The 25079-nt window shown below is 48.3% G+C and overlaps 1 protein-coding gene across 1 annotated transcript in view; it reads right to left on the bottom strand.

Annotated features, from left to right (window-relative positions):
* Window positions 1-25079, bottom strand: part of SLC18A2 (solute carrier family 18 member A2) — a 40508-nt gene that overhangs the window by 11787 nt on the left and 3642 nt on the right. Inside the window, exons 4-15 of the mRNA XM_046649521.1 lie at window positions 18199-18257; window positions 17828-17911; window positions 17413-17505; window positions 16538-16627; window positions 16391-16434; window positions 16258-16318; window positions 13605-13700; window positions 3204-3282; window positions 2979-3030; window positions 2257-2320; window positions 414-533; window positions 139-272 (exon numbers count right to left, since the gene is read on the bottom strand). Coding sequence (XP_046505477.1) covers window positions 139-272; window positions 414-533; window positions 2257-2320; window positions 2979-3030; window positions 3204-3282; window positions 13605-13700; window positions 16258-16318; window positions 16391-16434; window positions 16538-16627; window positions 17413-17505; window positions 17828-17911; window positions 18199-18257 — 976 coding nt within the window. The remainder of the gene's footprint in view (window positions 1-138; window positions 273-413; window positions 534-2256; window positions 2321-2978; window positions 3031-3203; window positions 3283-13604; window positions 13701-16257; window positions 16319-16390; window positions 16435-16537; window positions 16628-17412; window positions 17506-17827; window positions 17912-18198; window positions 18258-25079) is intronic.

Raw genomic sequence — 25079 nt, 5'->3', positions numbered from 1 at the left:
ACTTTCACCATTTATCTTTGGAGAATTCTGGCCAAAAGGAGCAGAAATATATTTTAGAACTAAACCATGAGGAAACCATTCAGAAGACCATGCTAAAATGATCATGAAACACTTTATTGTATCCTAAAAGTTTCTTACCATTTTTTCTTCCCTGGCAGGTGGACTTCGAAGAAAAAAGCAGAGAGGAGCAAAAAGGATATCAATTATTCCAATAATTGTCATGAGCCATGGAAATCCAATTGCCTTTGCGATAGCCCCACCAGCGGAAGGACCTTTAAGAAAACAGAGAATGAGAGAAAGTTCTCTCCAGATGCCTTGTAGACAGAAAGATGCAAAGGTTTAAATAATTTTTTGTAGGCATTATCTATCATGCATTGAGATAAAAGGTCATTCTGAAGAGCCAGTGTCCTTACCTATAGCGTAGCCCATACAAAATGCCACATCTGCAATGGCGTACACACTCCCATAGACAGACACGTGCCTCAGGTCTACCAGGTAGCCCATGATGGGCATCATTGAGGAATCCACCATCCCTGTGGGCAGTCAGAGAACACAGTCCATAGAAAACCAGTGTGAACCGAAAACGGGCTGAATGTCAGGGACTGCGTCTTAAACTAACACCTTGCAGGCTCTTCCCCGTTTGTCATCGCCACCTGCAAGTCTTGAGGCGGACTCCCTGCAGCGAAGCCTTCAGTGAGGACAGATGGCAGAAGGCGGCTGGGACTGGACCCAGGCCCCCGGTTGCCTACTCTCTGCCTCGCCGCACTCTTCCTCCACTGTCTGAATGGTGGAGCGCCCTGGTCCTCTGGTGACTCACCCGCCATTCCAGATGCAGAGGGCTGCTGGTTACTGGCTCTGTGGGCCCCCAGCCTGCTTCCTGCTGGTGCTTTCCTGATTCACCATTTTCTGCTCCACTCTCCCTTGCCCTGAAAGCGTGGGCACACCTGACATGGCTCCCCCATCTCCTCCCCATCCACATCTTGGCTTCATACTTAGACTACACGAATTAAAGTTGGAAAGTACTAGGGAGGATCAGAAGGTACCAGAACATGAAGGAGTCTGAGGGATCATCCGGCCCTACTCAGGAAACTAAAATCGAAAGAGGTTGCTCATTTTGTTGGCTAAAAAAAAACAAAACAAAACACTACCGCCACAATCAGTATTAGAATCTCTGGTCTCTTGAATTGTCGGGGAAGGTAGCATAAAGAAAGGGCACGTGGTTTCAGAGTTCTGGGTTCAAATCCCGGGCTGCGTGAGCAGGTCATGTCTTATCTCTCTGAACATCAATTTCCCCATCTATAAAATGGGATGATGATGACTGGCTAAAATGAGACAGGGTCTTTGAACACACCCCGCGGAGCACTCAAATGTTAGCTCCCTCACCTCCATGAGTACCAGAAGCAGGAAGATGAGGGAAATTGTTTCATTCAACTAGTATTTGCCAATCACCTAATATGTACAAGGCGCTGGGGCCACAGGGGTGAACAAAATGAATATAAGAGTTGGGCGTTAGGCGATGAGTTGAAAAATGGATTACCATTGTGGCTGATGCTACGAAGGTGCTGTGAGAGGACATGTTTTTACCACGGGGACCTAACCTGGTCTGGGGGCTCAGCAAAGGCTCGGTCCTTTGTTTCCACTGTGCCACTCAGAGAATAAACTCCTGACTTTATCCTGTAATAGACTTAGCATTTACTTTTCTCGTGATCAATCTGTATATTACAAATGAGAAACAAACATACTATTTATCCAAAATATTAACTGGATTCTTCCTAACATGTGAGTTACTGTTCCTCACATTGCAAAGACTCGCCTCCTGTGCCCGTGACAATTCCTGCAGCACAGGTGGTCATCAGCACATCAGTCCACCTTTTCTGTGCCAAACCTTATAAAAAAACACACTCTGTCCCCCAGCATCATATGAGGTCTGTTCACAGATCTGAACCCAAACAAACGTGCTCTGAGGGACGGAGTCTCTTGTTTGCCCAAGCTCAGCAGCAGAGTATCAGCTGGTTTGTGTAAATATCAGGCTTTTAAAAACACTGCTTTTCCGGAAATAAATGACTAGTATGTGGAAGCAGGTATCTTTCTGTGGATGATCTACAGGTTGTACCTGAGCTCGGCTGACCACAGCCTCCTCTCAAGCTTCTAGAAATTTAGGTTAAGCAACGATAGTCTGCTGGAGTAAGACGGAATCTTTCCTAGGAATAGGGTAGACAAAGTTTTACGTTTAGGCACAAGGCTTGTGTGACTTACCAATTGCAAAACCAACTCCAAAGTTAGGAGCTATGAGTCCATAAATGTTTTTCGCAAAAGGAATCTGTAAGAGGAAATAAACATTATGCTAAAATAACATGATATTCAATTCTAAATTGTCTTGGAAAGTCTTAAAAATGTTTTCTTTGGCCTGGTATGTGTTCCCTTCTGAAGGAAAGAGAAGGCAGGAGGAGGGTGGGGCTTGGGGAGAACGGGACCCTCCAAACCTTTCAAAGTTGAAGCTGAGACAGATTTTGTGACAACCATGAAAAATTAGTCAATTGCATGTGAAAGCCCAGCCTGATCCACACTCCACTTTTGACAAGGACCAGAGGACTCATTTGAGATAGATATCGGTCATTGGTAGAAGATGTTTTATTGTAGAAAAATATCTTGCTGTTGTTTCAGACTAGATGCCCTAAAGCATTTAATACATTGTAATGTTTAAGATAATAGTGGGGGGGAAAAGTGAAATATAAACTATGTAATAAAACATTCAAATAACTTCCAACTGACATAAAATGAAAATCTATCCCTTGGAGAGTCTTGTCTAAAATTTTTAAGAAGATAAAAAAAATTGGAAGAAAATGAAAGATGTTAGTAACGGAACTAAACATCAACAAACTTCAAATTGCTATAAAATACTTCTCGGTGATTCTTGCCCAAAGCAAAAATTTTATTTACAGACTGTTTCCACTTGTCAAATGTCATCTTTTACTCACACATAAAATGCTGATTCCAACAATTATCATTCCTAGAAGAGCACAAAGCCACCTATCAAAACACAAAAAAGCACTGTCAACAAATGACGGTTCGATCTTTTTTCCCAGTCCACATTTTCAATGGAAATCAAAATAAGTACTTGCAATAGCTAAGGCAGAAACACTTAGAATTTTTTTAAAAGAACTCTATTATTATAACAGAGTGCTGTTTCCATTTCATCTTACCTCCCCATTTTGTGAGCAAGTATCCCAAAAATATTGGTTCCAATGAGATAAGAGATACTAGCTGGCAAGAAAGCAATGCCTGTAAATTAATGAAAAGGACACCTTATCAGCACTGATCTCAGTCAAATATTAGAAAAACTAATAATTGTCAACACCACCATGGTGATTAGAACAGATGAAATGAAGCCCTGGGGCCTCCACCCACGCAGCTAATATCCGGCAGCTGACGATCCAGTCTGGACCCCATGCAGCTTATCCGTCCTCACAAAGCTGCCGAGACACTCCAGAAAGGAAATTCGTTCCTCTATCAACTGCTTCATCTCGCCTCCATCTCTGCCTGGTGGGGAGCTGGACCCGTGGACCGAGACCAGCAGACCCCGCTGTCGGAGGAGGCAACCACAACCCCACAGGTGCCGTGAGCAGGGGCGGCACCTGCCCCGTCCTCTTCCCCTCCATTATTTAGTATGACAGAAGTGAGACACGGGCATTGAAGAAATTAGGGAACATTAAAATAAGCACAAAGAATAAAGTTAAAATTATCCCAAACCCCATCAGTCAGATAATCACCACCATTGTTTTCCCTTTTAGGTTTATGTGTACAAAAATAAATGTGTGCACACGATTTTTTGTCTTTCAAAAAAAAAAACAGAATTATACCTACATCCAGCTTTTTTCAATGAGCTTTATGAACATCGTTCCAGGCCAAAAAATAAATATCTACGGGGTCATTTTTTGTGGCCAAGTCACACGTGGTTAACATTTTCATGTCCAAGGTTTACAGCTCTCCCAGGAGAGGGACCTCGCAACCCCCAGGTCGAGCCTGAGCTGATTTCCAGCTGCTGGTGACGATGCTCGCATTGAATGTCCCCTCTGTACTGGAGAGGAAGGCATACTCGAGCCAGCCTAGGCTTGGCTGCCAGGGCTCTCTGGTCCTCACCATTATTAGGAAAATAGGACAAAAGACAGATTTTCAAACTTTTAACACTTTTAGTGTTTTTTCTTGAAATCAGATTTGATCCTAAGCCTTGCCCGCAAATGGTAAAAGCTGCTTTGTTCTCAGTCATATGACTGCATAAATTAGACACGCATGGCAGATACGAGATGGTCAGCAGGTACCACCGCACTCCAAATGCACAGGGCCCTTTCTTGTCCAGGCAGCTCGTCACACACAAACGGACAAGTGTGGTCTTGCCTCTTCAAGGACACACTAGCCTTTCACTGTACGCTGTAGGCACTAATACAAACCATCAAGTCTCCAGAAAGGTTAAGCCTTCCAGCACAGTAGGGACTTCAAAATGATCGCTTCCAGGAGTTACATCCAAAACCAAACCATTCCAAACTTAGTGATTCCAGCAAATAAATATAAAGGGCAATCTCATTTCATCTTCCAGGAAACCATTTCTGTCACACTTTGCAATATACGGCGGCCAAATAATTGTTGGGGGTGATCGATTCAGCAGACATGACCTATGGCACGTGCCCAGCTCAGTGCTGGGCTGCAGCAAAGACAATGACCACAATGGGGCTCTGGTCACCACCGAGAGCATCTTCAAGGGAAGTACACAGATCACGTCTGAACTGTGACATGGCCACATTAGAGATACAAAAAGGGACACATGCAGTGCTCTGAGAACCCAGAGTCTGCAGCTGGCGAAGCTCCCAGAGCAGCTGGTATTTAAGCCCGACCATGAAAGGTGTGTATAGAGAAGTGAGTGAGTCTGGAGACATAAGAAGTCACGGGGGCCTCTGTCTCAGGATAAGCATCTACGGGGGCCAGTGAAACAAGCAGGGAATACGCAACCGGCAGCATGATAAAGAACCACTGGCTGGGTCTCAGCATCAGAGAAACAAAAGGACAACGGAGGGGGAGAGCCCAGACCCCAGCTAGGAAGGCAGCTGCTTTCTCCCCAGACAATCACTGCCCTGGAGGATGACTGCTGTCCCAGATCAGAAGATCTGGTTTTTCTAGAAAAGCTGCAACTCTGAATTCTTACGTGAAATCTCCTGATTCTTAAGTTTTGGCAATTAATTTTTTTAAAAACATAATCCCTGTGCAGGCTGATGCTGGCCCAGCCAACCAAAACCTACCTATGAGCTGAACTCAGCCCACAGACACCCATCGTAAACCGGGGCCGAGGAAGTGGCTAGCAGAGAGCCTGGCCAGAACTCCTTTCTGGTGAATCCTGACCCCAGGAGCAAAGCCTGGGATGACGCAGCTCTGAAGTCGAAGCTCCAGAGGAAGCCACAGGTCAGCGACATCTTCCCGACCTATGAGTGGGCTGCTCAGCTCACACGTGTGACCCAGGAGCAGAGGGCACCCTGTTTTCCATGGTCAGCAAACACTCTCCGGCAGCAAACCCCAATTTCATGATTCTCGCACAAAAGCACTGGATTCGGAGGCATGAAACAAAGTGTTCATTTCAGCTCGGAACTTACCAGCTGGGCCTTCAGTGGGTCACTTCAACCTGTTAGAGCCCGAGAAACAGCACCAGGTCCTACTGCACACACCTCACAGGGTGGCTTTAGGAGCAAATGGCAAACTGCTCAGGAAGGCCCTTGTTGAAGTGCCCTCCCAGTCTGATTCCTCCACCCTGTCACCCCATGGAGGCCCCACCTCACTGGCTTCTTACCCTGGCCTTCCCTAAACTGCAGGCAGCTCCTACTGGGCAGGGACCCCCTCCATCTGTCTCCCCCCGGCCCAGCTCTATGGTGGCACACAGGAGGTGCCCAGAACACGCTGACCACTCAGAGGAAAGATTCTGTGTGAGGACATTCACTTCAAAGGACCCAAAGTGTTGAGGGAGGTCCCCGTCCCTTGTCCGGCAGCCTGCCCATAGGGGTAACGGACGGTGGTGTGGTCTGGAGCCCCGAGTCCTCTTGTCTTCACTTCCAAGCTGGGGACAGGGCCACGTGCTCCTTGGACCTCGGGCTCCAGGTTCCAGATTCCTGTTCTGACACTGCTTTAGCATCCTCTGCCTTCCAGGGCCTCCACCACATCACACAAACTCAGACTCAGCCTCTGGGAACTCAGGGAAACCTCAGTGCCTCACGCTGCCAGCAGCCCATCTGGTGGCCTGAGAGGGGGCCATCAAACTTTGCTTAGAGCCCACTGCCCTTCCAGATGGCCCTTTCAGAGACGACTGCCATCAAAAGGTAGGTCTCCTAACACCAAGTCCTTCCCCTGTCACTTCCACCCAGAGGCATTCTGGAGCCAAGACAAGATGGCTCCAACCTCCTCCCTAAGCCCAGCCACCAGCCCAAAAGCAAGACACTCCCACCCAAAGCTTGGCTTCCCAGGTGAAACCATGAGGGCTCTGGGTGTCCTCCAGGGACAGTGTGCCCACCACCGCCCCTCTGTACAAGTTCAAGGTGTTTCTCTACCTTCAAACATGATGCGCAGAACTGACCAGCCCAGCTGCATGCTGGGTGTGCAGCACATGATCACTAGCGTCTGAGGAAGGAAAGAAGGACCAAATGAATCCAAGGGTCTCTCCACGGTCTGGCTCTCGGCCACTCCCCTGCTCCTGGCAGCCCACACCTGTGCCAGCATCTCTGGAGCCCCAGCTCACTGGCCCTCACTGGGCTCTTCCTCACAGACCTGCTCTGCCACCAGCTTGCCCCACCTGGCCTTCAGAGGGATGTCTTCACCCCTAAGGCAGGACTTCCATCCTCCCCAGAGGAATTTCACCATGTCCTTTTCAGGCCTTTGTTTCTGCCCCTGGAAATCTTTTTGAATCTGTGACTAATTGGCCATCTGTATTGCTCCCAAATTTGTATCACTGCAAACGCAACAAGAAGTCTTTCCAGGCCTTTTCCCAACTCAGTGAGAATAGCATTGACCGGGCTGGCCTACAAACAGCGCCCGGGGCCACACACGCAAGCCCATCCTTCTGCGGGCTCCTGCTCTCCTCAGAGGGCTGCCTGTGCCTCCTCGCTGATCTCTGCTCACCCAAGAAAGTTCACCAACAGGGAGAGTCCACCTGCCCACTGCTAGTGCTTTTATAGGAAGTCCGGCTTCCCCGACAGGCTTGACCGGCACATGAGGGAGAGGCCTGGACCATCACGAAGCCCCCAGGGAGCTGATGCTGGACACGCAACCATAGAATTGACTGTGGGGTGAGTCCCTTGGCTGCTTCTGAGCTCTAGAGGACCCCTTCCTGACAGCCCCAAGGGCTCGGCTGGGAACCACAATGGGGTAATGGTCCCAGTTCGCCCTATGCTAAGGGAGGCTCAGGAGGCAAAGTCCTCACATCCTGGAACCACAGAATGTTGGCAATCATCTTGTCTTTTGGTACCCAGCCAGGCTGGCACACGACATGCCCCCAGGTCACAGCTGGCTGGGAGCAGAATGGGCCCCCTGCCAAGTAGGCCCATGTTCTTTCCCCCAGCTTACATCTCACTACAGACAAATGGGCTGGAAGAACCAGAAGAATGAGTTTGGCTCCAGCCTTGCTGGGACCTGTTCCCCACAGCCTAAGCTTCCCTTTTGGGGTCTGAAGGCCTCACCATGGACTCTGAGTCTCTAAGCCTGAAGGGGCCAGGGAGAGTCCTTTGACCCAGAACTTGAGGTAAAGAGAGATACCATGAGATGATTCTCTCTCCAGCAACCCAAACCCAGGGCTAACCCCCAAGTGGCAGCATGAGGAGTCTGGGGACAGGCTCACAGCGAGCCCTCTGGAATATGGATGGGCTGCCAACTTTATCTCCCCTGAAAACGATGGGCAAAAACACCACGTTCACATGATGTGTCAACCACGCAGCTAGGCAGACTGTTTTGCTTTGACTTCAAATCTTATGGTCTTTCTCCAGAAACGATCAGGGAAGCATAAGGGCAGACCAGCTTCCCTTTCCACACTGGACTGGAGAGAGCTCACAAAGACCCTGAACAGGGAGGGGCTGTGCCCGCCTCCTGGCACTGGCTCCTCGCACCGTGTCACCCACAGGGCCCTTCTCGCCAAGGGTGAGGGGCCTGAGGGGCTCTGGGAGAGCTAAGCCACAAGCTGCAGACCACGTCAGGCGGGTGCATCCCCTCACGGTGGAGATGACACAGCATCAGGTATAGAAATGCGATTCTCTTGAAGAAACACAAGTCTCTCTCGGAGGCAGGGAAGGAATGACCTCAGTGGGGGAAAAGCTGTGGTGAGCTGGTGGGTGAGCATCTGGCCTGGGTGATAAGCCCCACGAGAGGATCTGCTGATGAAATCTAGGCAGCCTGTGGTCTGCTATCTAACCCGGATGGCCCTGGGTCTCTGAGTGACTTTAAAGACTTTATAACGAAAGCCTCAGGCTGTGTCTGGCGAGGAAGAGCACAAAGCAGCTTGAGTGCCCTGCGCACGGCCAGGAGGCGCTCAGTCAGGGTAATGAGCGGTTAAGTGGAGACATCAGAAACACCAGCAAAGCATTTCAGCCCAAGAGCGGGTGCAAAGCCAACCTGGAAGCTCCATTCGGCACCACTGGACACGGGGCACCTGAAAACACCTGGAGCCCCACACCATCGCAGGGATCAGAAAGAAAGAACATCTGGAAAAACAGCTTCCGTGATGTTACAGCCAGTATTCGCAACCAGACAGCAAGAGCATCTCCTCCTCTTTTGCAGAACTGCTATTTGCTAACTCGGGGTTAGAGAAAGCCCCCCCCGCCACCCCGCACAGTGGTTCAGGAGCTTGAGAGTACTGGCTTTCCTCTGCGGTCTCCGCCGCCAGGAAGTTCGGAGCTAAATTTCCTAAGAATTAGGCCCCTTCTTCACGGGATGACTCTTGTTGTCTGGGGCTTGTTTCTGGTTTTGTTTTATGACATAATTCACATACCATAAAATTCACCCTCTTAGAGTGTACAGTTCATTGGTTTTTTTGTATATTCCCACGGTTGTACAACCCCCACCACTATTTAGTTCTAGAATACTTTCATCACCCCAAAAAGAACCTCACACCCATTAGCAGTCCCTCCCCACCCAGCCTCTCCTCTCCAGCCATTTGGGGCTTTTTAATGAAGGACCATTTGATGAAAGAACACAGCAATTCAATGCAGAACCCAAAAGGACTGGTGTTCAGGCCGGGTCAGCTGCAAAGAGGCAGGAAGAACAGGGACAAGTCTGAACCAGGAGGCAGGGTCTGGCAGGACACCAGCTCAGAGGGAATGTGAGGTCACCTGAGGAAGGCGGGGGCTCTGTAAATGCGGCTTAATCCAGAACTGAGAGCCGCCCTGTGAGGACCTCCATATGCACGCTGAAACAACTACGAAAGGAAAATATACCTCTAGGAAGGACAATCAATCAATCCTCGAAGAAAAAGATGCGTGTGCAGGGACTAGCCTTCCAGATATTAAACAATATTCTAAAGCAACAGTAATTAAACAGAAGGGTACTGACACAGGAACGCATGCAGGCGAATGGAACCAAAGAGAGCATCCAGAAATAAACCAGAGAATACAGTCATTTTGAGCACGACGGAGGCGGGAAGGACAGACAGACTCCTAGGGCTACTGGTGACCATAGAGGAAACAATAACCCCAGATCCCTATCACACACCTTATAGCAAAATTAATTCCATGTAAATCCAAGATCTTCATGTAAAAGACAAATCAAATTTATTAGAGGAAAACATGTTTGATTAAAAAAAATCTTGGCATGGGAAAGGTTTTTCCAAGCTTGACTGGAAGTGACAATGACATAAAGAGGAAGACTGCTAAATCTGACTAGTGGCATTTTAAATGTTCTGGGTTGCCAAAAAAACCCAAAAAAATCCCATCTATAAAGTCAAAAGACATACAACAAAGTGAGGGCAATATTTGTGAAACATCTGAGAAAGAATTAATATCTTGATATACAAAGAACACTTAAAATCAGTAAGAAAAGGACAAATAACTCCACAGAAGAAATGGGCAAAGTAAACTAATAAGAAACACAGTAAAGAAATAGATATGGCTAATAAACATATGAAAAGATGCTCAATTCACTCATAAAGAATTTGTAAAACTAAGTCAAAATGACTTACACACTTCCTCTCACACTTGGGTGGGAAAGCCTGAAAGACTGATAGCACCTCTGCCAGTGCCACGCTACCAAATATTAAAATGCCCATGTCAGTTTGAGAAATGTGCCCTATGGATATTCTTCCAAACACGAACGGGAACCCACGTAAAGCATGTTTCACTGCAGTATGCTTTCTAATGGCAAAAAACTGGAATTTTTCAAATTTAACCCAAATGTTCAGCAATAGGGACTGGTTGAAAATTTGTGGTATTGGGGCCGGCCCGCTGGCATAGAGGTTAAGTTCGCACACTCCACTTTGGCAGCCTGGGGTTCACGGGTCCGGATCCTGAGCACAGACATAGCACCGCTCATCAAGCCACGCCGTGGCAGCATCCCACACTGAGTAGAGGAAAACTAGCACAGATGTTAGCTCAGCAACAATCTTCCTCACACACACACACACACACACACACACAAATAGTAAAATTTAAAAAATAAAATTTATGGTATAATGTTGCAATAGAACATTATGCGATCATTAAAATGAACAGCAGGCTTCCCGCTAAACAGGGCAAATTGAATCTATAGGCTCTTCTCCATTCCCACCGCAAATTCCATTTAAATTTTAGTAAAGGAATAAAAGAAAACTAGAGACCCTCCCTTCTATGCCCAAGGGGATAAAATGAGAGAGGAGAAAAAGCAATAAGGGAGGAGCAAGCAGAGGGAGAGCAGTGATGGACACAGCAGAGGACACTGGAACCTTCCACCTGTACATGGAGTGACCGACATGAAGCAAGACCTTTTGTGCCTCAGAACCCAGAAAGTTCAGGAACTGAAGGCTCCAGGCACTGTGAATGTAAGGCTGAGGGCTGGAGCTGCCAAACGGAAAGAGGGTTGAAAGGCCGTTTTAAGAGCAGTTGGACCCCCTGCCCTCAATCGCTCACCCCAGCAGGAGGGTTTCCTTAGAGGAACTGAACTGAAAAAGTTCAGGAACCCAGGCAGCATGAAGACCAGGGCTAACACAAGAGGCTGAAGTGGGAGAATGAATGGAAATCTTCCTACTAAATGGTAAAGGGTTTTATTTCAACAACCCCACAGACACATACACAAAACCACTCAGGGTAAATAGAAAGGCCTCTTCAAATTTAAGATATGATGACAGCAATTATAAAATTTCAATAGATAGATTAGAAGATGAAGAAATCAATGGAAATAAGAAAAGCAAAGGGCCGGCCCAGTGGCACGGTGGTTAAGTTTGCATGTTCCGCCTCTGCGGCCCTGGGTCCACTGGTTCGGATCCTGGGTGCGGACAGGGCACCGCTTGGCAAGCCATGCTGTGGTAGGCGTCCCACGTATAAAGTAGAGGAAGATGGGCACGGATGTTAGCTCAGGGCCAGTCTTCCTCAGCAAAACGAGGAGCACTGGCAGTAGCTAGCTCAGGGCTAATCTTCCTCAAAAAAAAAAACAAAAGAAAGGCAAGATAAGAAATTAAAAGGATAAAATGCAGAGGTCCAACATCCAACCAATTGGAGTATCAGTAAAAGAGAAGAGAGAAAATGGTGGAGGGGGAGGATGAATTAAAGAAATAATACAAAAAGGTTTCCCAGAACTGGAAGAAGGGGTTTCCCAAGTGAACAGGCTGACCAAGAAAGTGCCCAGCACAGTGGAGGAAAATGGACCCCACCGCAAACCAGCATCATGGACGCTTTAACCTAAAGAGGAAGAGAAGATCCCTCGAGCTCCAGCAGAGGACGGGCAACGAGACACACACTGGCCTCCTCAACAGCAACCCTGGATGCTAGAAGACAAGAGGACACTGGCCTCAAAACTGAAGGAAAATGATTTCCAACCAAGAATTATACACCCAAATAGACGAAGCTAACCCAATGTGAGGCAAGCACGGAGACATCTGCAGAGATGTGGGATCTCAGAGAACTTTACCTGCCACGCACCCTCTTCTTAGCAAGCTGCTGGAGGATGTTTCCACCATAAGGAGGGAGTAAACCAAGAGAGAGGAATACAGGAAACGGAAGAGAGGCAAAGAAGATGCCCAGGTACCGGAAGAGGAAAGGCCCGGGATGACCTGGCGAACAAGTCTAGACTGGAGCAGGAGGACAGAGTGATCTGGGACAGATGTCCACAAACAAGCAAAAACAGAAAGGTTAGGTTTGCTGATATACTTGGGCACATTTAGAGGGCCTTTCATCTCTTCCAGAGAATTTGGGGGATAGAGTCATAAATGCTCCATAGAAAACTAAGAAAAGGAAAAGACAGCAATTAGGGACTCCAGGAAAATTGAAAGTTTGTAAAAAGAATCACAGAAGCCTACGTAGCTCATCCTAGAACAATATTTCCATAGTCACAGTAACATCAACACTGAATGCCAATCTATGCAACAAACGCAACACAACTGTTTCAGGAGAACCAAAGGTGAGAAAACATGTGAGTTGGTTGTTTGATATTTTCAGGTGGAGACTAACAGCATGAATCCTCATCTACTAAATTAGAAAGCTGATGGACAATGTTAGAAATTGGCAAGTTAAGAAATAAGAGTGTACTCATATTATTTAGAGACATAAGGGAAATCTGCAGAAGAAACAACAAAAAAGGTTGAAGGTGACTGAATCTGACGCAGGGGTTTGGAGATGGGGTGACACGGAGCAAAGATTCCTGATTTTTTCATGATAGCTCTTATAATGCTATTTATCTTAAAAAATGCGTAACCGATAAAATTTAAATTTAATTATTTTTGAAAAGGAAATCTACCCATTCTGAGGTGGAAACATGGAAAAACAGGAGGTCACACAATGATGTAAATGTGTGACCCAAAATGTGTCAACCCAAGATTCCACTTGGGTTGAGTTTTTAAGCATTTCAATATGGCGATAAACATAGAACCATCTGGAAAAGGACACACAGAATTGTTAACAATGACCATCACAGAAAACTGCGCTGGGAGAGGGGAAAAGATGAACATGAGATTTTTTTAATTTTTACTTCAACCTGTGTACTTTAACTTTTTTTAAAACAATAAGCATCTATTACTTTCCAAATTAAAAATACTTTAAAAAATTCATCCTCTTAAACACTAAGTTTGTTGTCTCTTTCACTTAAATTTTATTGCTGTCCATGTATATTTAACATAACTAGTCCAGTTCAGAAACATGGGGAGATGCTGAATGCATTTTCCCTCTCATTTCTGCCCAGGTCTGATGCCTCTATACTAATTCTGCATCTATCATGGATGATACAAAAAGTGAAGCCGAAACACACTCCAAAGCTCATTGCTACCCTAAGACTTGACCCTATTACATGTCAAACAGAAACAATCCATTTATCATCTTCATATCTGCAGCTTGGCAGGGCTACAACGATGGGACCCGCCCTGGAGACAAAAGTTCTGAAATCAGAAGACTTGCCCCAGTCCTTACCCAGCTGCCACTTGCGGGAACACATGGTCTCCATCATCCAGATGGGCAGCGCCGGCTCCAGCATGGCAATCGCCATGTTTGCAAAGCAGATGGATCCTTTAAGCGAGAAAGAGGGTTAGCGTGCTGCTGTTTTGGGTCTCGAGTGTCCCCTCCCGTTTCCAAACACGGTTAAACTCCACGTGTCCACAGCCAGAACAATCAGCTGGGATAGCCAGAACGTCTCCTACTTATGCAAGAAAAAGATAAATAACGGGTCAAGAGGATAGCGAGGAGGGTCAGTTTATTGTTATTATGATGATGATGATGATAATTACTATTTTAAACAGAACCCCAGAGTCATAAAGTTTGAAACTAGAGGGAGCCTTAGAGGTCATTTGGTGGAGGTCATTTGATGGATTAATTTATTAATCAAGTAACTTGCTTGAGGGCACCCCAGCAGCCCAGGCCACTTCCAGGCCACACAGACTCGGGCAATGTGAGGCTCCTGCACTTATGTTTCATTGAGCGATGAACACAGATATTTCTAATGATGCGCTGGGATCTGAAAATCCAGCGCATTCAGTACAGATGTGCTGCTGAGGGATTTTTTTTTTTAATCAACTATACATATAGGTTATCTTTACAAATAGCCATTATCACTCTGTTAACCAGAACCCTTTGTAAATGTAGAACCAACTGGAAAAAGACACACGGAGCTGTTCCCCATTGTTCTGGGGTTCTGCAAGCTTCCTGTGCTGCACCCTGTGGAACCTCTAATTTGCTAGAATCCCGATTCAAAGAACATTGTGCAATCATGATCAAGGTGCTCACATGATGAAGAAAGATTTTTTCCTTCTTTGTGACATTTAAAGGCAGAACATAGAAATGATGCTGGAATGACCAGACTCTCCTCACCCACCTGTTCTGTTTTCTTAGATTCGGTATTTGTCTATTTGCCATCTTTTAACTAGGGCCAAACAGCCAAAGTTATTTACATCTCTCCTGCGATGCAGAGCCCATACCCCCTCACTGTCTAATTCTCACGCACCAAGCCAACATCCCCCTGCTCTAAATCCATGCAAATGGGGTACCAGGCAAATGGGGACAGTCTGCTGGAACTATCCAAACTAGCCAATCCTAAGCTGTTTACCCTGCCCGGCTTTGCCTTTCCCACGGAAACCCCAGTAAAGGCTCTGGCCTAGGAGGCCTTCCCCTCACCCCTCTCTGCCTCCTAACCAAACCCGGTACTTTCCCACGTGGCCCTGAGTGACGAGGCATGCCCCTTTTCTCGGGAACTGTAAGTTATAAAATCTTTTAATGGCGCTGACCTCTCCATCTCATCAGTCAGTCACCTCCATAAATTAAAATCCCACTGGAACAAATGAGATACTGCCTGGCCCCTGACTCCCCACTTGAGGCCGCCAGGACCTGTCCAAAGCCTGACATTCAGTGCCAGGCGGATCTCCGTATTTCCTCCATGAGTCAGGGCGAGACAGTGAAGGTCAAAGAAAGCCCGAGGCAGGAGGGGCCTAGGCTGCACAGCCTGCCCGGACGTCCACCCCAGGGTGCAGGGAGTCCCATCCCCGGGCCACCACTCTCACCGCACATCTCCTCATCCCCCCTTGGACAGCCAGGGCTCCAGGAGCACCTGGGCTCTGGAATGCTCCCTGCATCTTGTCAGGGGCACAGAGAGGTCCCCCTACATGAAGAGGTCACCACACCAGGCTTACAACCCTTCAGCCAACAAGCATGATGGACAGGGCCTAGACCCGGGCCACAGAGGTGCCGCCCTGAGCAGACCCAGCAGCAGAAGGCTGAAGCAAAACCAGCCTGGGTTCTGAATAGGCTGAACTGGAATGCCCACAGGCAGGGCGTGCCCGGTCCACCCAGGCTCCCCCAGCCCCACTTGTGTTTGTGACCCGTGCTTAGACAAACCTAAGCCTAACTGGGTCTGATGCCACACTTCAGGGCTTCCCTCTCACGGCCCAAACCCAAGGGCTGCTGCTGACCATAGTATCCAGGCCCAGGCAGCAGAAGGCTGGCCCCTTGCTAGGCCGCCCCCAGCCTGTGCCACTGGGATGGTCTTGAGGGGACAGCCCCTTAGATAAATGCATCCCATTATCCTCCCCGGGAGCCACAGAACTCCAGGGCTTCCTCGAGCCCATCTAGGCTAAGACCCAAAGGCATAACCTTCTTTAGCCAAAGGGTATTTTCCGCCGGCTTCTCTGCTGCTGCACAGGGTGCCCTGTGCGGGAAGGGAGGCACCCTCTCTGCCCTCTGGGGCTCCGCTGTCAGTCTCTATTCATACACGCCAAGACGGATCAGACCGCCCACCTAAGATGCCTGCCCTGAGGCCACAGACTCCTTCTGGAAGTTCACGCCCAAACAACTATGGCCTTTGACACAAACACAGTGAGCAAGCTTGGCCCAAAACAAACCTCGATGGCAGGGCATCTCCATGACCCAGACATCTTTGCCCCAAATGAGAAACAACAAAAGAACTTCACTTGCTGAGTGTCAGAAATTAATGATGGAAGAAAACAATTTCTTGTGACGTATAACCTCTTTGCCTTTTATGTTTTTCTACAGCTCAACGTTTCCAGCAGCAAAATGAACACTGGTCCTCGTCATTCACCCCTTGGCTGAGAACCAGGAGGACTGAGGGGAGCCCCACCTGCAGCAATGAGGATATACGGGTCCTTCAGCAGGGTGGTTAGTGGTGTCCCCTTCTGGCTCTGCCAAACGAAAAACAGGGGTTAGAAGAGTCGACATGGCCACTGCAGCCCCCTCCTTTCCCAGCGGCTTACCTCTGGCTGTACCCGGGATGGCTGGAGCACAAAGAGCTGAATAGCTATGAGAGAAAAAAATAGTGTGGCCCCAAGCACCTGCCAACACAGATGCCAAGGTCACAACCACTGAGGTCACGGCCAAGGTGCCCACGCGGACTCACTGACCTCCATCGAAGAGCACCAGGGTAGCCAGCACCAGGAACGGAGCCGTCTTCCCCACAAATTCATAGAGCACACTCCCGAAGGGGGGGCCCACTGCGAGGAGGAGAAAGAGGGGCCAGTGCCAGGCCTGGACATTGATCCCCTCCACTAGAACCATCCATTTGTTTTGTGTGTTTTCTCTACTTTGTCCCCAAAACTATTTGGGGTGGCCACCCTGCATCCTATTCAGTAGGGCTAAGCTGCCCTGGCAACTTCCTCCGGGCGGTTCTACCTCTGAGACGCGGGCAAGAGACTATAAGGGTCATCCCAAAGGTAAAGATGAGAGGGAAATAGGGTCCAGGCCACAGAACCGCACTGCTCAAGGAGGACAGGAAAATGGCTCAGCGAGGACTTCATTCCTTATAAACCAGCAGAGACAGGACCTTCGGGCTCCCAAATGAAGGCCAGGAACATAACAGAGAAGGGAGAGGACCCGGATCTCCTCTCAGGGAAGATATTTGCCCCTGCTCTGGGGGGTCAGCAGGGCAGGTAGGGGAGGCAGACGCGGAAGCTAGGAAGGTCCTCAGGTGGGATCGTAACTCGGAGAATGTTCGAGAGGAAGGATCTTGGCAGACCATCCTGTTCAAGCCTTCATTTCACATCTGGGCCCGGAAGTCTGGGGTTTGTTTGTCCAAGGTCACCCAGCAAGTTAACGGGTAGAGGCAGGGGAGGCCCACATCCTCCCAGGTCAGGACGCTCCCATCATTTTTCAAAGGCCCCATGAGAGTAGGGAATAACAAGGGGATAGCTGAGGACTCTGTCAGCGTGAATGTGGACTCGCCGTCCGATGCCAGACAGACCCCTCCTCCCAGTTCGCCTCCCTGGCGGACCTTACCCACCTAAGACCCCCATGGCCAGGCCTCCCAGGGCAATCCCCATGGCATTGCCTCTCTCTTCGTCATCTGTGTACACACTGGCCAGCATGCCCATGCCTAAACAGGAAAAGAAATCATCGATAGCCAAGCTCTGGGAGCACCAAGAGAACAATCTATGCCTCGCCTTCCCTCTCCAGCCCAGACATGCGATCTTCCCAAACCTGTCAGATTAACGAAAATACGAGATTAAGCAGAACCCAAGGAGGAGGCGGGTACTTTCTCTGAGAAGCCACCGCCAATCACCACCACCAATACCTTGATTCCCTAAATGATCCAGCTAATTCGGTAAGGGGCCAGCCAGGCAGGGCAATGCTGGGGGCCCCTCCGACAGACCGAAGCCCCCCAGGGCACTGACTGACTCAGGTATTCCCACACCTACCAGCTACAGACGAGCAGGAGGAGCCGATGCCCTGTAGCGACCTGGCGATGAGCAGGAAGGCGTAGCTGGTGGAGAAGGCGAACACTGTGGAGAGGACAGGGCCAGGACCGCGCATCAGGGCAGGCCTGCTGATGCTATGACCAAATTGTCTCAAACGGGCATTTCTGAAGCCCCCCCTTAACCCAACGGTGCATTTCCATACTAACTACGCTGTGCTTTTGGTCCAGGAAGACCTCTCTCCATCGACTCCTTTCTGCAGTTTTTGCCAATATACAACCCCCCACCCCCAGGTTGTATTCTGAATTCCCAGCTCGTGGTCATTGGAGCCCACCCGGTGACCCACATCCAGAAGGCAAACATCAGACACTTACTAATCGTTGAGATGAACATGATGCAGAATCCCGCAAACATTGGAATTGGATAGCCGATTCTGGAAAACAGAACCACGAGGAAAATCTGGTGAGGGCTTCGTATTTTGTTAAGGCTTTATATTGAGTCTCTCCTGCTGGCCCTTTGGGATCAGGGGGATGAGTGTTTGGTCAACTTTTCTAAAAACTCATACAGTTGGTGCTTCCTACGTGACCTTTTCGTGTTTGACTATCTTGGAACATGAATACATTTATGGATTGCCATTCGGAACAGAACTTTCTCTGCAATAAATGTTAATGCAATATTGGCAAGTCACCCAGAACACGTCCAAAACACGCAGCCCCAGTTTCCGTTATGTTATTATTATTTCTTTAATTACAGTCTTGGCTGGAGCTTCCCCAGAGGTCCCACGGCAATCCAGTGATTCTGCTGAAAGGTCACCGAGTGGCTCAGCTGGCAGCAGAGACAACTGCACAACATCTAAGCAGCATTAGGAAGCAAGAAGATTTCCGAGTCTATCTTCATGTTGACCCCGATGAGGACAGCACAGAAAAACAGGCTCATCTTCTGTGAAAAAATTCAACTTCCTAGTTGTTCTGTAGAAGACCGTCCATACAGGGCTCTGCCACCAGGCCGATGGAGGTGCTGGGAAGACCCTGGCCTTCCGGTATCTCACCCCTGCTAGGACACCTTGCCCTGCCACTTAACCCAGGCAAGTCTCCCCTCCACCCCACAGAGAGATCACTGCCCACCTGCCAGCACCGGAATATAAAATGGATGTGGATGTTAATTTCTACCAGGGGGCCTGGAACATAGAAGGTGCTTCAGAAATTTCACTTCCTCCCTCGAGTTCTTCCTTCTTGCCTCTCTGTTTCTGCGGATTAAGCAGACAGCTTGGTCCCCTGACACGTGGGTGGGCCATGAGGGTGAAAGGAGCTTCCTGGCCCCCCGCCCTGAGAAAAGGGCCAACAACGACTGAGCCACTGGCCTCTGGGAGGTCTGCGTCAACCCAGGACAGCCCTGAGCATCTCTAGGCCTCATCTCCCTCTGGCCTAGACCCCCACGAATCCTGGAGAGGAACCAAATGAGGACCAAGGGGTCCTGAGCCCCATCACTCAGCCTGGAAGGCCTCTTCTATTTTAGGCTTGAATAAAAAATCATAATAACACAACCTTCATTTAAAGTTCCCACTCAATTCTCTAGCACTTAATGATTTGATAAGGGCAGACACCCACCTCCCCATCTTACAGATGAGGAAACTCAGGCACGAAAAAGTGACTTGTCAAACCTACTAGGGCTAATTTTGCTTGGGGCCATTCCGTCCAGTCGAGGGCTTTTCCTTGCAAACTTTACCATCGCACCAGGAGCCAAGGGCATATGTGGCTTTAAGCAGAACCTTTCCAAAAGTTCTCCTAGTAACACTTTTTTTTTTTTATAACTGCTTTATGTGCATCCAGAACCCAAATACCAAAATCACAAATAGCAACTGAAAATCATGACCGATTCCCAGGCATGCCCCTCCCACAAACCCAGGCAAAGATTCCCCTGCTGTGACCTGAGATGAGTTTGTGGTTCACAAAGCGGGGCTCAAAGGCATTCAGGTGAACCAGGAAAGACACCAGGGTTCTGAGCTGCGGTTCAGATGGCCCAACAGCAGCTTCTCGTGTCTCAACTAGCCTGGCGCTGACTGCTCTGTACTCTTTATTTACATAGGCAAAAGAAACCCATACACAACAGGGAGTCCCTCACAGCACTGCAGGACACCGGATAAGGAAACTTTGAGGAGGCTCTGTAAGGAGCACTCGCAGGCATTGTTCTCAGCATCTATTGCACATCTGGGGGAAGAATGGACACTACTTGCAGTTGCCCTGGAATAAACAGAGGCTTCTCACCCCTTTCAAAGTACTCCTTGGGAAACAATCTATGTGTCCCAGCTGTTGGAATATTAGCGATGCCATGCCCAGTCTGCAGCCTGGCCACTGGCCGCGGTCGCCTGGCAGGACACGGGTGGGTTGGGCCTCTTGTCACCAGGAGCCTCCGGCATCCTCCGAGGCTGGAAGTGGAGAACCAGCGTGCAGGGTCACCTGTGAGTCTCCCGGCAGTTCTGTGAGGCAGCTGGCTTTATCCCTATTTTTCAGATGGCTACACTAAGGCTCAGGGAATTTAAGTAACTTGCCCCAAATTCAGAGCAGCGGGCATAGCCTGAGTGTCTAAGGCACGCCAGGTCCTGCTGGCGTACACTTTGGTGGGGAAGCCAGTCACAGGAGCAGAGATTCACACAGGCTGAGTGGAATGGAGGGTCCACAGTTTCATTTAAAACCAGATGGCTCGGTACCCATGGGGCTGTGTGCTTATGGAGGATTCTTCTCACCAAGCCCAGGCGCTGTGTTTTCTTCAAAAACACGGCAGCTATTTTTTTTTTATTCCTTTGGGATTTTAATAAAGCATGTGTGGAATAACCAAACGGCAATGCTGGAAGGAAACTCAATGGCAGGGCCGGCCAAACCCTCATCCTGGGTGAGAACGCTGAGCTCCAGAGACGGAGCAGGTCTCCCACAGTCGCAGATACCCACGCGGAGCCAATCGCTTCGGGTACCACTCAGCTCACGCTGACTCCCTCTCATTACTGGACACGTGTACCTACACTTTCAACACTGGCCAAGCCGCTGGTGGGACACACTGTGGCAAGTGCTGGGGAGCATCTCTCCCGGGAGCTCAGCCCCAAGTCAAAGATGGCACAATGGGCAGCTCCTGCATCTCTGTTCTCGAACTCCTCTGGCCCCCGGAACACCCACCTCAGAAGCAAGGCTGTCCAATGCCTCAGGGTCCCTGAGCGATGGGCAGATGGCCAGCGCCCTCTCTCCTTCCCCACAATGTCTCCTAAATGGACAGAAACTCAACTGACATTAGTCATAAACGTCTGAGGTGGCCTCTTGTTCCAATTCCACGCCATCTCCATTAAGTATGGCTAAGCAGAGCTAGATCTGACGTGGCAAACCTTTAACCAAATGTCCCATTATCATCCCCTAGTGAGTCATCCTGGCCCACGGTCATCCTCCGTAGAGCATCAGGGAGCAGTTAATCCAATTAGAAAAAGACTAAAAATCACAGACTGCATCCCTGGGGAAAAGTGTAAAACAGTAAAAGTCATGCTCATTATAAAGACCTAGTCAATGGAGAAGCCCCACACGTTCCTAAATCATCACCGACAATCAATACTCTAGAGAAAGTGCTAATAACTACTTTATCTTTGCCACAGAGACTAACGCAAGCTCCATTCTCAGGCCTGCTAAAGCCTTGGTTCCCTCTGTCATGGTGACAAAAGCAAGGACACAGAGTGTGGAACCCAGCAGGGTACACACTATCACCAGATAAGACAAGAGGTGACATCTCTCTTTCCAATTATCTCAACTTGCTCCCGAAAGGTGGTAGGGTAAGTAAACATCAGTAAATGGAACGGTACTTTAGATTTGCTAGGATGTATGAGGAAATTTACTGTCAAGCATTTTGTAAATAAAACAAAATCCTTAGGTTTAGCCCCGAGGGTCTTTTTCAGCTATTAGAGGTGTGTGGGGAGTTATGGAGCCATGGATTTCTTACTCTCCTGGGTGTTACTTCTATTCTCTGACAACACACAGCTCAAGAGGGGGCTTTGCTCCCACAAGAAATGCCCGATTCCACGGCCAGCTTCTGATTTCCGAAACGAAGACTTGTCACACCATCCCTACCATCCTAACAACGTCTAGGACAGGAGATCCCTTTCCAGAATAGCTGGTTTCCCCGTCCACGGAGAAGCTGAAAAGGTCACTGCTTCTTCCTTCAAAGCCCACTTCAGACTCACCGGCTGAAGCCAGAGGAAAAAAAAAGAACCACAGTAGATTTCATAGAGATTTCATGCCCTGTAGCTTCCTTCTTGTCGTTCTGATGTTAGCTAAGATTTGTGAGGAAAAATAACTGGCTTTCAAATATACTAGGTAACTATGGAAATAAATTAAGCCACTGACACTGGCTTGATAAAAAGCAGAGCACTGAGACGATGACAAGCTAAGGAGGAAGCCGAGGGAGCCGGCCCAGTACCCAGAGTTAACCCTTTCCCAAGCCACACAGTTCATCTGGAGTATCTTTCAGTTCTAAAGATGTGAATACTATTTAAGCCTCATGTTAAGCAAGTGAAGACCATGATGCCACGGTCTTAACCTGATTTATGGGAGACAGAAATGTAAAGCCGTTTGTTTTCACATCGTTTACCTGCCTAGAACATTCCTCTTATGTGTACGTCTAAAACTCACTTGCTAGGCCAAATGATAACAGATGTTGCCAGCATAATTCTTCTATTCCCTTTTACACACAACTGCAATCGTGAAACAAACAGGTAAACTGGAATTATAAAATAAGTCACATGAGCCTCAAAGACAGAAAGCCAGTCAGCCAAGGCACCCGCAGGTTTTGGAAAGCGTGTTAATGGGTATGTGATCACTACATTTGCCAAAATCAAAGGTCCTCTGCTCCGTATCTGGTCACATATTTCTCAGTAAAAATACAGTACCTGCAGAGCAAGTGAAACAGGAAGTACGGGTCTCATATCAGCAGCTGGATGAACACATCGATGCTTCCGAAGAACTGCTTTTGTTTTCAGGGTTTGGCATGAGATCTTATCTAATATTTAAAACAACAGACAGGCAACCTGCCTCTTGTGTCACCCACCCACAAAAGCCACTCACACAGCAGTATCAGGACCACAAATATGAGGGTCCAGGTCATAACACAGGGGTTCAGGTTGCGACGTGTGATGTGGGGTGTCTCATTGCACAGTGGGTCCCGCTTACGGCAAGAGTCTTTAGAAGGGAGCAGTTCCCACCAGCCTGCCTCTAGGCAGCTTCCCCACATCTTTCCACTGTCAGAAGCACTGCACAGATGCTGGGAAGCTGGACCAGCTCACATCAGGGGCTGGAAAAAGATATTATTTTTCTGGGGCCAGGGAGGTGAGGGAGGACCCATGGTCAAAACACCAGGCTGATTTTTTTCTAAACTCTCTGCCCACTGATTACAAATAGCAATCACTCACTGTTTGGGCCTTTACTCGTTCAGCCTGGTACAACCAAGGAGAGCCCAGGAAGATGCAAGAAAGACAGATTTTGACCTGTATTATTTTTAGCAGCTAGACATACAACCTTCTAACAGGAATGGGAAGGGAGGAAGACACCTGGACAGAGAGTCTGGACACCTGGCTTTACTCCTGCTGCTGGTGTGGGCAGTTGCTTTCTCCTAAGTGGCAAACTCCTTTGCCTATAAAATCTTAGGACTGGCCCAAAAGCCTTTGCTAAAGTCTCCTCCAGTTCAGATGCTCCTCTTTAATCGGGAGCATATTAACCAACTGTAAAATGCTGTTTTAAACACTCTTGTTTACAACACCGAAAACGTGAGTCACACATCTTGTTGGTAATTGAAGATGTGATTGGCACAAATTACATCAAAAGACTATTTGCAATGGCTCACAAGGGAAGACTGTGCAACGGGAAATGGAATGAATTCATCACTTCTCTGAGCAGAGCCATGGAGCCCCCAGAAACGCTGCAACTCCCCAAATTCACATCTACCAGGCTTGGACAATAGTAGGAAAATTACAGATCATGATCATTTCGGAGAAACAAGAGAGTTCTCTCCGTTGTTTTGCCGACATCAATATTAAAATTTGTGTGCGTTTCCACATTACGAGGCGGCGCTAGAAGATAAAGAATCTTTTGAAATTCACTTGGTAGCAAGGGTGAGGGAACCAGTTAAAATTTTGCTCCAGATAAGTTCCAAAGTGGATTACTCACCACAGAATAGACTAAATTTCACAGGTCACAAAACAAATTAAGTTTTTCTCTTGGAAGACAATTTTTTTTTTTTGGAGCCCCAAATGTGAGCCAAATGTCAAAGAATTTGGAGTATTTAATAGGGGAAAGGTCTCCCTGGCTTCAAGCAAGCTTTTTCCCCATGGCATAAGCAAAGCATTAAAAACAAGAATGGGATTTTTAAAAAGCTTTTCATTTGCCACTTGCATTTGGAACCCTGGGACACCCACAGCTCTTCAGCCGAGTTTCTAAGTATTACACCGTACAGCTAGCAACGTTCACGCCCAACTGACTGGCAAAGGCATCATTACAATAATGCCCTCAATTTTCCCATACAGTATTTGAGCTGTTTGCTTTCTCAGAATACAAAACCCTGAGCCGTTTTCTGTAATTATACCAGATGTGTTTTCAGAAGTGCTCTTGGTCTCGAAAAAAGAAAGAAACAGCCCTGCCTCTACTGAGGTCTGTCTGGTTTTCCTTCTGGGGAAGAGAGGAACTGCCAAATGTCCCCTTGACAAGGGCGCTTCTTGGTGGGCTCATGATCAGCCCATCCTCGCTGGGTTAATTTGCTTAGCATACTTTATGTGGCAGCTTCATAATATTGCTTGACACAGACTGGAGGGCTGGACGTGGCTTGGGATGGTTAAAATTGATTCAATGGCATTACTTGGTCCAGAAAATCAAATTGCAAAAGTTTATAATGTGCTTCCTTCTGACTTGCCATGGGTACATTACCAGCAACCTCCGTGTGTCCAAGGGCAGCTAGTGCTGGCGGAAGGCCAGATCTGCTGTACCCTCTCTGAGCCTCTACTACCCCAGGCCTCATCCTTCATTGACCCCCCTACCCCCAGAGCTGGCCCCGCTCTCAGAAGGGCTCCATGCTTGGTTTAATGCTCTACTGCTGCTGTCTTAAAACACTTAATAATATCTGAAAAGAGGGCCTGCAACGTATGTAGCCAGTCCTGCTCCTCCTTCCCCAGGCCAAAGCCCAGGTGAGTGTAAAGATGTCCCTGCTCTCAGCTACACGGGATGCTTGGCTCCCTGAC

This window comes from Equus quagga, chromosome 2 (genome assembly GCF_021613505.1).
Source record: "Equus quagga isolate Etosha38 chromosome 2, UCLA_HA_Equagga_1.0, whole genome shotgun sequence".
NCBI lineage: Eukaryota > Metazoa > Chordata > Mammalia > Perissodactyla > Equidae > Equus > Equus quagga.
Note: the sequence above shows the minus strand (reverse complement) of the source record. Positions and strands in the feature narration are given on the sequence as shown.